General features: G+C 39.0%; 1 protein-coding gene across 1 annotated transcript in view; it reads right to left on the bottom strand.

Moving 5' to 3' along the window:
* Positions 1–8,360: 8,360 nt before the first annotated feature.
* The window catches only part of cachd1 (cache domain containing 1), a 94,220-nt gene continuing 87,824 nt past the window's right edge, over positions 8,361–14,756 (bottom strand). Inside the window, exons 26-27 of the mRNA XM_079840801.1 lie at positions 12,491–12,592; positions 8,361–9,797 (exon numbers count right to left, since the gene is read on the bottom strand). Coding sequence (XP_079696927.1) covers positions 9,550–9,797; positions 12,491–12,592 — 350 coding nt within the window. The 3' untranslated portion in view covers positions 8,361–9,549. The remainder of the gene's footprint in view (positions 9,798–12,490; positions 12,593–14,756) is intronic.

The raw sequence follows: 14,756 nt of genomic DNA, 5'->3' as shown, positions 1-14,756 counted from the left end.
CGTGATAATGATGTAATACAATAATAGTTACAGTGTGCTGTGCAGATCTTAGTGTTGTTATAACAAATGTAAAAACAATAGCAATATTTAAGTAGCCTAAATCTAGTATTTCTTTATTAAGGCAACACATTTAAAAGCACATATTCAAAGTCACTATAAAATCATAAATAACAATTTTTTTATGGAATGCAGTATGTATTATAATTATTGATCAATGCTTCTCATTAGCATATTTAAAAGAAAATGATGTGCCCCCCTTGCAAAGATATCTTCTCTGATGACGTGTTCTTCCTCTGGAGGGCAGGACAACCTGTCAATCACATGAGAACACAATGATCCATCCAATCAATTCCCGATGGATAAAATTAATTCCCACCCCACACATTTTTCTTAGGCCCTGTGCCAGATGGCACACTTCATATGAACTTGCGGTCTTGTGGACTTAATGGCTGCCGCGTGTGCGTGTTCGTTAAGTCCATGCGACCGTATGGTGTCCCATTTGTCATTTTAGGTTTCAGAAGGGTGCTCGTGAGAACCCCCTTTGCGGTCAATATGTGCCTTCGATGCACACTTTTGCCGATCCCGCACTAAAGCGAGCTCCGCAGCAGACTTCTTCCCGACAGTCAAAGCGGTGTTATGTTACGAAAATGCGGACTCGTAGGAAGACCACGGCTGTGTCCGAAATCACCCCCTATACTCTTAAATAGGGCACTATTTGAGGGGACAGCCATATGTAACTTACTGGTGTCCAAAACCATAGTGGACGTTATTGAGTGCATTCATTCAATCCCACAATGCACCGCAATAACGTGTGTACAACTGATGTACACCATAGACCGTAAAAAAATATGGACGACGCGTCTTCATTCGATGGCGCTGACATCTTGCGCAGATTTGGGACAGAGTCTGCGCAGTAGTGATCTCGGGACCAGAATCTACGCGGTAGAGAGCAGAAAGTAGAGCTGCGATATCAAAAGCCCGCCCACACTCTCACAGATGCAGAACAATTCATTATGTTGGTCTGAAATAAACAGTTATGGAAATAACTCCTCCCAAAAAAGTCTGTTAGTGCCTCAGTGACAACCTCACTCAGAGAAGCTGTCAATCTCAGCTGTCAATCTCAGCTGTCAATCTCAGCTGTCAATCGTGACGTCGCAGGTCATTAGTGCATTCCGTAAGGTTATGCAGAGTTGTAGACAGAGTCACTGAGCGCCACAAACAAACAGCAGCCGCCTTTTACAGTTTCTCCTGAACCAAAACTTATGCTGTGTTCACACCATGTCATAACCGTAATTACGAGATGGCAATGTGACGTTCTGCCCAGAGCTTTGGACCATCAACACCGAAATGAATCTGAGGCAGTCAGGTGGTGCAAGTAAGAGTAAGTTGTCTACATTCATTATTATTGTAATGTACATTGAGACATGAGGTAACTTAATGCCGTCTTGTGGCGCTTTGCAGATTCTGCTGTGCGTGTTTGTGTGTTTTGGAGGAGGCGTAGCTTGGGAGAGCGTTCTGAAGGGATGGCGGGTTCTCATGCTTTCAAAGCTTGCTATTGCTAGCCTCTCCGAAATTGCCTACCCTACCTTTAAAGCTGCACAATGTAACTTTTCTGTCCACATAGAGGTTGCCTAATCAAAACAAAGGCGTAGTTTGATGATGCCAAGTTTGAGCGCAGGATCTTGGGACATGTGGTCTCCACCTCACAGCCGGTGGAAAATAATCGGGATAAGACTAGGGCAGAAATCATGTTCATGAATGCGATTATTAATGTTACTGTAGAATGAAGCAGAAGCAGGAGGGATTGTTAATAAGAAGAGCGCAACACAAGCCTCGCGAGCAGCGGGACCTTTATTATGGTTTTACCTTTAGCCATTTCCGCTTTTCCGGTCATGAGTATGAGGTAATGCAGCTCTGTTTATCATATTAGATACATCTGAGTGTGTTGAAAATGATATGACGTTACTCTGTGCGTTCGCTTGGCGGCTGCTATGACACTTTTTGCAAACTGCAGTAAGAGTAAAGCGTTTCTGCTAAATAAAACCGGGAACCGAGGGGAACGCAGATATGCGACTGGTGACTCCCTCACACGTCCCGTTTCCTTGGTTAAAATAGCTATTTTCTCACGGTTTACAAATAGTTGGAAACATTTGGGATATTGTAAGTACTCAACTGAACAAAATGTATAACACATGGCCTAGTGGTTTTTGGATATTTTACTGAACATTTTTTACATAGTGCACCTTTAAGGTGTGGTCACAGTGAAATTTCAGCAAAATTTCACAGACAAAAGAATTGACTTTTTTGTTAGCAAATTCAAATGTGACCACAGCTTCAAGTTCAGCTCACACAGAAGTCACTCAAATCAAGAAGCTTTCTGTCGGTCAGCACAGCAAATCCATGTGGCAAAGTTGAAAATGAGCAAAATCTCTATGGGAAACTTTTTTTCGCCTGCACTCAAGACTCCAGATCGTGTGGATTCATATTGGAACAACTATAGTTCACCAAACAATGTGTGACCACGCCTATATTCTGATGTACAGTACAACAGCTTATTTTGGCAGAACAATTAATTGCCATTTCAAGTGCCGTTCAACTTTCACTAGTGTTTGTATCCCTTCGTTCCCAACATTCTGTCCCATAGCGGCGATTATTCAGCGACCCCTTCAGCCGTTACATCAGTAGCCTACATGGTGACAAGTGACTTATTGAATCATTCACTCATCCGGTTCATTCAAAAAGAACAGAATAATTCAGGAATGAAACACCACTGCTGAGTGTTGTTCAGAGATACACATTTTCATTTGGAACTATTTTTCATTGATGGAGCAAGCATAGGCTACTGGCAATAATGTGTCTAAAAATGCAAGTTATTCCGTATTAACTAATTGTTTATTGAACTGCTGCATGAAAGATTAAATAAACAAGATGACATTTATAGCTCAAAAATCATTTAGTCTGTACGCGTGGAGAGATAATGTATGGCGAAACATCTGAAGGCATGCCTGCAGAAAATCATGCATGCCTGACAGATCTTTTGACTCGTTACACTGGGTCTGGTGTGGAATGAATGACTTATATGCCGTCTCTCGTGGGTGTGCTAAATGCCATCTCCTGGCAGACTCCATCACAGGAGTCCTTATAATGTCCCTGAATGAACGCTTTCAGTTTCAGCAGCTACACATCCCACATCAACAATACTTACAGACCATTGCGTTTGACTCTTTAAGAATGAGGATAGCATATTGCTCTAATTCTGGCTGTTTTTCCCCCCGACACGAGAACCATTATAATAATAATAATAATTTAAACACTTTTATTAAGCGTGAAATGACCTGTGCAATTTTGGACGTCTAAAGCACACGGATATGTAAAATAATGCTTGATAAATACAATGGTCAGTTCAATAAATTGCATTGCGCGGATTAATTCATGATTAATGAATCCATCATTGCATGCACACGAATGGTTTTCACCAGGTTTGGGATGGGAAGTTTCAGAAAGACCCTCACATTTATGTGTTCATCTGAATTACCTGAGCATGAACTGAAGCAGTGATTCAGCGCGTCTCTGAGTGGGAGTGAGAGAGAAGACCAGAATATTTCAATGGCTCAGAAAAGTAGTGCGTGGGCGCTCGAGCGAGTGTTGGAGCGGGCAGATCGCGCATCTGGGACGCGCGTGTGTTTATGTAAAGGGGTGATGGGCTTCAACTCCTCACCGCGAGCTGTGTTGAGTGCGTAGTGTGCGTGGGCGGCGGTATCCGAGTCGTGTGTGTGTGTGTGTGTGTGTGTGTGTGTGTGTGTGTGTGTGTGTGTGTGTGTGTGTGGTCTCAAGGATCGCGAATCCACGGGCGATTTATTCATTTATGCGCGACTGTCTAGTTTCACAACTCACTTTTTTGTGAGGTAAACACTGTAAAGCGAGAGAACAATAAGTAATTAAACTGAACAGTTTGCACATATCTCACATGAATAGGCTACGTGACAGAAACATTTGAGAAGCTGCTGGAAACTTGAGCACCTGCCGGTTTTCTCTAAAGCTTCGACTAGCGAAGTCCGAATCACGAACGAAAGAGTCTTTCGAGTCGGATTCTTTTAAATGAATCAGTTGAACCGGTAATTAAATCGATCTAAAGGTTTGGTTTACGAGTACTACTGCATCGGTCAAAGTGAACCAGGCTAATGAGCCGACAAACAATGAATGAACCAAATGTAAACGCAATGAATGGCTACTGAGGATTTAAAGGAGTAGCCTACACTTAATGAAAATGACCCCATGATTTACTCCCACTCAAGCCATCCTCCTAGGTGTATATGACTTTCTTCTTTCTGATGAACACAGAGTTATATTAATAAATATCCTGATGCTTCCAATGGCAGTAACAGGGTCCATTGAGTTTGAAGCTCAAAAAAAGTGTATCCATCCATATGTAGCCTACTCCACACAGCTCTGGTGGAGTTAAAGACCATCTGAAGCAAATCAATGGGGTTTTGTAAGAAAAATATCTACATATTTAAAACTTTATAAAATAAAATATCTATAAAATAGCTTCAACTTACAGAATAAGCTTTGAACATGCGAGAGGTGTTCCACTTTCTGCGTAAGGTGGTCTGGTGGAAGCTACATATTTTACTTCATAACTAGTTTTAAATATGGATATTTTTCTTACAAAACCCCATTGATTCGCTTAAGAAGGACTTTATTAACCTCCTGGAGCAGGATATTTATTAATATAGCTAACTCTGTGTTCATCAGAAAGAAGACAGTCGTATACACCTAGGATGGCTTGAGTGGGAGTAAATTATGGGGTAATTTTCATTTTAAGGTGAACTACTCTAACTGATTTGGGGATTGAGTTGGTTTTAATAAATAACATGTAGGCTAACATGTAAAAACCCTTTCATCCATAATGTAGGCCTAAATAGTATCGTTAAATGCAAAAAAAGAGTTCTAAATACTTTTTATTTGTTTGTTTTGCAATCTAAATAAATAAAATGAACATGAAATTACAATTAACACCCTTGAATTTAATAGGAAAATGATATTGGAACACTTTTAAGGTCTTTTAAGGCCAATTACTTTCTTAATCCCATATCAATCTTGACCAGTTGAACAATAAGGATAGACATGAAACTACTCTTTTAATTCTTTCAATTAAATGTAAAATTATTCTTAAAATATTTAAAGGGTGAAGTTACATTAAAAACATACATTTTATCATTATATGTAAAATGTTGATGTAAGCTCCTCTCTCGTTTTATAGAATTGTTCTTTGGTCAATAATATTTAATACAATAACATCAGTAATTAATCAAATTACAGAAAAATTAAGAGTAATCCCTTATTCAAGGGAAAAGTAATTAAATACTTAGTAATGCATTACACCCATCACTGGTCGTAATTTTCATAATTATGAGATTACAGCTTGTAAAAAAACGCTCGCATCCTTGTAGAACTCGCAATTACAAGTTGTAAACTTGGAATGTTCGGAGAGCTCCGACTTGTGCACGTGACCGCTGTACCACCTGACTGTTGCAGATTAATTTGCTAGAAACAAATAACTCAGAGTCAAAGGACGCAGCCAGCATACAACGGTGTGAATGCAGCAAAATATTCAACATCGGGAAGGACGTGATGACATTTTTTTACATGCAGGATGCAAAGTCTATATAAATCGTTTTCTTTTTAAGTGCTTTGAAACAAACTGTTTCAAAAATGATGCTGTCCCCCATGGCCCCAATTTAACAGAAGTGCTCCACTTTTATACCAACCTCACTGTGTGCAAGCAACTCACGTTTGGGTTAAAATTATCCACCAAGAATCAACGGTGCCGTAACACTTTTATGACCTTGTATGCAAATCCCAGCAGCAGCAGCGCGTGAGGAATGCCCTGCACTTCACAATGACCTTATTTGCCTGTTATGTGCAAACTATAAATGTAGGTCAGAAATGAGCTGATGATGTCACAATGGAGCAGACTCATATGTTAATCCTGCCCTGTTTTGCTTCATTTACACAGATAATTCACACATGCAGTGATATTTTAGAAATTAAACAGTCAACACATTAACCTGGAATAAATCTTTTTTTTTATGGGTTATGATGGATATACTGAAAAGAAATACCATAAAGAAATAATGGTGCGCTTTGATGCAAATGTTTTGCCATAAGAAATGTTGATAACTGTTAATTGAGTAATAATATTTAGAGGACACCGGGGCTAGTTGTCAAACTAGCTAACACTTGGGATACTTCTCAGTAACTATGAGGTCAAAAGTCCAGATACACAAATGTACACTATATAGCCAAAATTATTGGAACACCTCTCCAAATCATTGAATTCAGGTGTTCCAATCACTTCCATGGCCACAGATGTATAAATCAAGCACCTAGGCATGCAGACGCTTCGACAAACATTTGTGAGAGAATGGGTCGCTCTCAGGAGCTCAGTGAATTCAAGCATGGTACCGTGATAGGTTACCACCTGTGCAATAAGACCATTCGTGAAATTTCCTCACTACTAAATACTATCCATGGTCAACTGTTAGTGGTATTATAACAAAGTGGAAGCAATTGGGAACAATAGCAACTCAGCCACGAAGTGGTAGAATCACAGAGTGGGGTCAGCGCATGCTGAGGCGCACAGTGCGCAGAAGTCGGCAACTTTCTGCAGAGTCTATAGCTACCGAGCTCCATACTTCGTGTGGCCTTCAGATTAGCTCAAGAACAGTGTGTAGAGCTTCATGGAATGGGTTTCCATGGCTGAGCAGCTGCATCCAAGCCTTACATGCCCAAGTGCAATGCAAAGCGTCGGATGCAGTGGTGTAAGGCACGCCGCCACTGGACTCTAGAGCAGTGGAGACGTGTTCTCTGGAGTGACGAATCACGCTTCTCTGTCTGGCAATCTGATGGTCGAGTCTGGGTTTGGCGGTTGCCAGAAGAATGATACTTGCCTGACTGCATTGTGCCAAGTGTAAAGTTTGGTGGAGGGGGATTATGGTGTGGGTCATTTTTCAGGGGTTGGGCTTGGCCCCTTATTTCCAGGGAAAGGAACTCTTAATGCTTCAGCATACCAAGACATTTTGGACAATTTCATGCTCCCAACTTTGTGGGAACAGTTTGTGGATGGCCCCTTCCTGTTCCAACATGACTGCGCACCAGTGCACAAAGCAAGGGCCATAAAGACAAGGATGATCGAGTTTGGTGTGGAGGAACTTGACTGGCCTGCACAGAGTCCTGACCTTAACCTGATAGAACACATTTGGGATGAATTAGAGTGGAGACTGTGAGCCAGGCCTTCTCGTCCAACATTAGTGCCTGACCTCACAAATGCACTTCTAGAAGAATGGTCAAAAATTCCCTAAACCTTGTGGAAAGCCTTCCCAGAAGAGTTGAAGCTGTTATAGCTGCAAAGGGTGGACCAACTCCATATTAAACCCTATGGATTAAGAATGGGATGTCATTAAAGTTCATGTGCATGTAAAGGCAGGCGTCCTTTAGCTCAAAACTTTCCTTTTTTTAATTTATCAGAAAAACCTTTTAATAGGCAGATTTCCCCTTACCCAATGTGCAAAAATCAATGCGTTTAATCAACTGAATCTTTTTTTCCTTGGCAATAACATTTGAAAGGTTTTTTTGTAGCCAAGACTGTAAGGCATGTGCCTACACAGAAATTGATTTATTCAGTAACCCCACCCTATTCACTGGAGTAAAAAGTGTGACAACTAGCCCACAATCCTCCTGGGGTGGTTGAATTATGAGCTGACTGAAATCGAAGTACTGAAGTTACTTGTTCTGTAAAACATTTTAATAAGGCAAATATGGGATCTTCTCATCTGACGCTAAATGCAGAACTGCATATAAACACAAATACCAAACTCTGCATTATGACCACATGTTGGAATCACAGAAGATACCATATAATGACCAGACTGATCGCAGTTTGCCCTGCAATATATCTGAAGATCATCTTTAAATTGTCAAATAGAAATGATAACTGCACGCTGACTGAACTTTAAGCACATAAAATATGATTCATAGATATGATTCAGCAGTCTCTAAGGTATACTTGCTTAAAACTGTCACAGTAACAGTTTGAGTTTGAAATTTCACGGGGACATGGCTGGACAGAACTAATGTACCAGAATTCTGTATCATAATGTGTGAAAAGTTGCGTGATCATTTATGATTATGGCCATGATTTCTTGCCACGGATAAATTAAAATCATAAACTATTCATTAGCTGTTTCCCCCACCCAAATCTCAATGTAATTTAATGTAAATCTCAATGTAAAACTCTACAGGTCCTATAAACCCAACTCAATAAACATTGGCACAATAAAAGACTTCTGACGACGATAAAAGATTTGTAGTGTATGACACATTTATAGCTACTTTGTTAAATTTTAGATGTATATACACGGTATATCATTTCATTCTGAAAACAATAGACACAATCCCTCTAAAATCACAAGAGCACAATGTCTACATACCAGTAGACAGGCAGTTGAGTAAAAGTGCAGATGGGTTTAGAAGGATTTGAAAAAATATCATGGCATTCCATCAATACTGACTAATGACTTAAAAAACGACAACATTAATGGAGACGATCCATCTGTGGCATCACACATCCATCGCATTCACACACAATTACGTCCACAAGCACCAACACATGCACACTCAGTTTCTCTCTCTCTCTCTCTCTCTCTCTCTCTCTCTCGTACACCGAATGTAAAATAATCAGGCAGACAGAAATACAAAGAGAGCTTTTACACACAGTGGCAGGACTGAGCATAGTCTCTCTCCCAGTCATGTTTTAAAAATTTAAAATATCCTGCACTGGGTTTGTGGCCCAGAACACCTTGGTCACATTGCACAGTGTCTTGAAATTCACCATCTCACACCATCAAAAAAACAAACCAGAGAGTGACAGCTCATCAGAATACAGCACTTTCTCACGTCTCCTTGATGTGCAGCACAGGCATTCATGTCTATTGTTCCTTGAAATGCTTTGTTTACTCTCCCCACAAGAAATTCGCATGGCATGTGTGTGACTCAAATGTGCCATGAATCGAATCCTTCAAGGCTGCCTCGCAGTCTAGTGAAGGACAAAACCAGGGCTCCACAGGCCAAGAAGAAAGCTGACAAATTCAGTCAGTCAATTTCTCTTTTTTTCCCCATTCATTTATCTCCATCTCCACTCCTGTTAAATAAATAGTAGAAAAATAATCCTTTCATCTTCATTGTTTCTTGGAAAAAAGAAAGAAAACAAACAAACATAAGGAGCTTTGTATCGTATGCACCTGCCAAATCCACTCCCTAATGACCTCTACAGAGGTCAAATGTTCGCCTCCATGGTCACTAAGCACAAAACACCTCTGACCACCATCAGTGGATGCCCAGGGAGAGCTGAGCGTTCAGGTTCTCCCCTGTTTTTGGAGGTGGCAGGGCCTGACTGGAGGGCTGGCTCATGCTGGGGGTTGTGGATGAAGATATCAGTGGCATAAAAGGCAGGGTTGGCGGATTGTTTGGGGTCAAGGGTGGGCGGGATCAGCACTCGGCATCCACGCTGTGCACGGTGACGGCCGCCTGGAGATGGTGCGTGTGCAGGTGCAGGGGGTGGTGCATGTGGGGGTGCCGGTAGGGATGGAACTTATGGCTGAGAAGAGCAGCGGTCTGCGGAGGCGTGTCCAGGTCGAGGTCCTCGTCGTGATTGCCCACATCAACGCCCGCCGATAGAGGATCGTTGTTGCCAGGCGGGTTTTCGCTGTCTTCCTGAGGGCTCATGGTGCTATAACCTACATATAAATAGACACACAATCAATATTTTCGGAAGGTACAGTATAGAATAACTCGGAATCTAAAATGTTCTACAAGTATAGCTAACAGCGTTTTGTATCTCTAAAACAGCAGTTAGAAGGGAAATTTAAAACAGAAATTTTGGAGGAACTGCTGATGGAAATCATGAGCTCTTTAGTCCCTCATTAAACTTAGAATTTTAATGAATCATAATCCATTCTAATCTCACACTCTTCACACAGAAAAAAACAACATAATATTACTTTTCCTATAAGAATTAAACAAATTCTGAATCTGATGCAAAAAAGTTGACAGAATAATGTATTAAAAACAGTAATATAATGTAAAGTTACTTTAAAATGTAGTTTATTCCTGTAATGGCAAAGCTGAATGTTCTGCATCATTACTCCAGTCTTCAGTGTCATATGAAAATGTTCACAATTTTTTGTAACAATGTCAAAGTCTTTGTCACTGTTCATCAATTTAACGCATCTTTGATAAATAAAGCATTCTTGTTTTTGTTTTTTTTGTTGTTGTTTTTTATCTTACTGACCGCAAACTTTTGAACGTTAGTGTAGTAGTGGCCAAATGTCTGGCCTAGGGAAATTGACATTTTCACCCTTTATTCAAATGCTAAAAAATTACAAAAAACTTTGTATGGATATTCTGTAGTTGAGATTGGAGCAAACTGTTCACAAAAACTGTATTTGTGAAACATGGTAAATTGTTCGGACATAATTTTTGTCAAAAACACAATGTATGCTTTTTCCTGTGAGCTTTTTGTTTTTCTATACATTGTTTTTGCATAGTAAAATGAAACCTGTAGCTGTAGTTTACCATTTTTTGCCAAATAATTTTGTCAGATAAATAAATGCTCTTCCCTCATATTATCTTCCTCATATTTTGATGATTTAATCAAACCTGTAGGGTCATTAAAGACAAAAATCTCCTCCGGGCATCACTTTTGGCCACTACTAAATAAAACAGTAACTACACGTAAACACTATGAACAATAAATGTACTGGATCAGGGATACAGATAATAATGCTTGTGCAATGCAATATTATAAAAACAGCTATTTGTTATAAATGTATTGATACAGTAGCAGTAATTATTATAATATTAATGAAGTTGTGGTGCAGAGGAATGACAATAGTGTAAAGTGGTGTTCATGTTATTACCAGTTTTGCATTGAGGAACAATATCCTGAGGCCTACTTCCTACTACACCTATTATTATACAATATACAGACTTGAGAGACTATATGGAATATTTCTACTTTCAAAATTGAACGTGTCATTAACTGCCAAAAAATAAGCAATCAAATAAATGAATAAATACATAAAATTTGATTAAAAACATGATGGTGAAAAAAATGGTGATGAGTTATATCACCTGAAACATACACTTCCCTTTATCCATACATTTTAACTTAAAATCTTGATGTCGAAAAAAGAAGCTCAATGTTATTTGTCAACTACCCAAATCCATTTTCCTCTGTCAAACTGCTACAGTTCTTGTTTAGACAACAATGTAAAAGACACAAAGATGAACATGAAATAGCTGAAGCAAATAACAGATTAGACATTTTCTGGCAACTAAATGTATGGTGGGAAAGAATCTCGCAATGGTTACAAAACCTTGTGTAGGAAACTGTAATAATGTCACAGCATGTCCTGAATTAAATGAAAGTACAGTACAAAGAGCACAAAAAAGGCTTGTCCTGCTGTCAAGTGGCCAAACGTCTAGCCACATTTGACATTTGAAACAGGATCGGAGGTGAAAAGAAAGGTCAAAAGCCTCTTATGATCCTGACTTTGATCAATGTTTGCATGAGCCACCTCAGAGTGGATCTGGAATCAGCTTTGAAAACTCTGCAGTGAGAATAAAACCGATCTACCCCTAAACATATCAAAAAGCCAAGCATTCAAACAAGTACTAAAAAGCATCTTCCTGGCAGTAAACACATCTCTGTTTAGAGAAATCCTTTAAACCTCGTTCTACAGCGAGAACTCGTACATCTACGTTGCTCCTGGCGAAAACTCTTGTGTTGGTGGAGCGGTAATGAGTCAGAGCGCACAGGAAAAAGCTTTGGCGCTGTGTTCCCGCTTACACACACACTCAAAAGCCAAATCGATATTGCTTTAAAACGACCCCTTAAGCTGGATGACTGAGCAGGCGGTGGGAGGCGACCTTTAACCCAGCCAAATAAAAATACAGGGAAGAAACTTCTGTACTTGGTCTTTGCCACCTCTAACTGTTCTCACATCTCTCAATCTACCTACTTTGCTGTCTTTCTTCCTCCGGTTCTCTCATTGCACTTCTCCTTGTGGAATAGGGTTGCCCTTTCTCCTCTTGCTGGTTACACAATGATCTCCAGAAAGCCTCATCCCTGAGGGGCGGTAGATTTAGCATGCACTGTAGACTCCGTGTAACCCAAGCCTGGAGCCGCCAATGAAATAGATGCGGAGCACAGGCATACACTGAGCTCCTGGGGTAGGCTTTGCTTTATTTCAATAATAACACTCACAATATATTTTCAGGTGAGAAATTTGATGGTGACGCCTTTGAATTTTTCCTTGACCCTTGTTTCAAAAGGATCTTTTCAAACCTACTAATGTTTTTTTTCCCTTTAGAATTTAAGGCAAGAGTGCACAGACACACACACACACACACACACACGTGCGCTTACCATGGTCACTTTCTGTCCCTGACCGGCCCCAGTATCTCCGCCGTCGTTCTGGACTGTGTGTGTGCCTCTCAATAACAGCAGCAATAAAACGAGTGTTACTGACTGTAAAGAGAGAGAGAGAAACAAAGCCAAACGGTCATATCAAAATAAAACACTTGGGTCTGAGGCTGACCAGCAAGAGTACAGGAAATGTAAATAGGCAATAACACACTTGTAGATATTTCTCATATAAAAGGTTATACTGAGGATGAACTCAGTAAACAATGAGGAAAAACTCACTCTAAAGCACCATATCTCAGCACTGTGTGTATATTATGTGCACTGTAGGTTAATTCCATTACATAAACAGTACAGTGTGTTAAAATACCAGTCAAACTGCCTAGTTAATGCATGTTTTATAGATGTTATGTCATTATAAATGTTTTGGGTTACACAAACAAAATCTTTTTGTTTTTTATCATTAATTAAAGCATTAAGTATCATGAACTAACAATGAACATTTTTGCATTTATTAATGTTACATTTCAAGTTGTACAAAAATTAATATTATTGTATACTCAACAAACATAATTAAACAACAGTATATTTATAAATGACCAACTCAGGGTTATTAAATGTCATAAATAGATGTTCATTGTTTGTTCAAGATGTCTTTACAACAAACAGTTTTGTAAAATGTTACCATATTTAACAATTTTTGCATATGCACAAACACTGAGTCAGAATTCAGAAAACTGTTGTCAAACAAATTGGGGTTTTCCCTTCAATTTAAGGGAATATTTTAGGTTTAATTCCCAAAGGTAAGCCCAATCTACAATATTTATGGTGTAATGTTGATTATAACAGAAAATCATTTTGACCTCCACCTCAGTTTGTAAAATAAAAATCCAATAAAATAAATGCACTGACAGTTATGCACATAAAATGGTTGCCCAATAGACTTCCACTGGAAGTAACTTTCTGTATATGTCTTGTATGTTGATAGTAGTTCCTCATTTCAAATTCTTTCCACTGATAATCAGGATTATATCCATACTGATATACATAACTGTTACTCATTCATTTAGATTTCGTACATTTATGTAGTGTTGTAGTCAAGACCACCCAAAACCGAGACCAAGACTAGCGTGTGCTGAGACCAAGACAAGACCAAGACTTTGTGGGGTTGAGAAACCAAGACAAGACCAAGGCAGGGTGAGACCGAGTCAAGACCAAGACCAGACCAGCACTCCTCAAATTAATCTAAAAGATCTGCATCTACTGTCTGAGAAAGGTCTTATATTTAATCAATAAATACAATTAGAATAATAAGAGACTATAGAGCTATTAGTTACCAATCAAATCACTAATAATAAAATTCATCTTTGTGTTGCGGAGGTTTCACAGTATTTCCATCTGAATTGCTACAATTGCACCTGCATAAATAATATTCAGATTAATTTAACATTAAAACATTACATTTATTCACCGATTTGTTCAAAGCAGCTGATTTATTTAATAGCAAAACACGTTGCAGAATTAGCAAAAACTTGTCTAAAATGAGTCACTTAATATTAAATTCTTGTTAATTGAACGTTTGTATAAAATCAATAATCAAGCAATTGTGCTCATGTTCATAAAAACAGCCATCTTGCTCTTGTGATATTGCTTAACTATATCCTATGTTATATAAAAAGCAAGATCTCATACAAGTGTTTTTGCGATCATAATTTTGCAAGCATTTATATTAATTTTGGGCATTTTTGAGACAATCCTGCACTGATTTTGAGCCCAGCAGCACAGTAACAAAAGAAAATCACATTAGAAAGAAGTTTTTGAGTGCGTTTTCCATCAAATCACATTAATGATGTTAACAAATGAATCGGACTATGCAATGGCAATTTTGTGATATCCTCGCAGTTGTGGTCTTGAGATAAAATACAGAGTCCTCTTAGTCTGAGACCAAGAGGATAAAGAGTACAAATGCAGTCGAGACCGAGGCAAGACCCTCAAAAAGTAGTACTACAACACTACAGTTATGCATAATGTTTTAGCACAAAACCTAATAAAAACAACTCTGATGTAATTCAGATGGTATTGAAAAAGATTCTGATTAGAGAACAGAACAAAAAAGTCGATAAGGAACACATTATCATATTGTCACTAAAGATCAGACCATTTACGACATCTGACTAACCCACATGGCTGTTTGAGGCAATTATCAAACAAGAATGGCACGGTACCATTGTGAGCATGAATGCTCGCTTTTTACTCTAGGAGACTAAAA

This window comes from Gobio gobio (assembly GCF_949357685.1).
Source record: "Gobio gobio genome assembly, chromosome: 17".
Taxonomy (NCBI): Eukaryota; Metazoa; Chordata; class Actinopteri; order Cypriniformes; family Gobionidae; genus Gobio; species Gobio gobio.
This window is presented reverse-complemented; position numbering and strand designations above follow the sequence as displayed.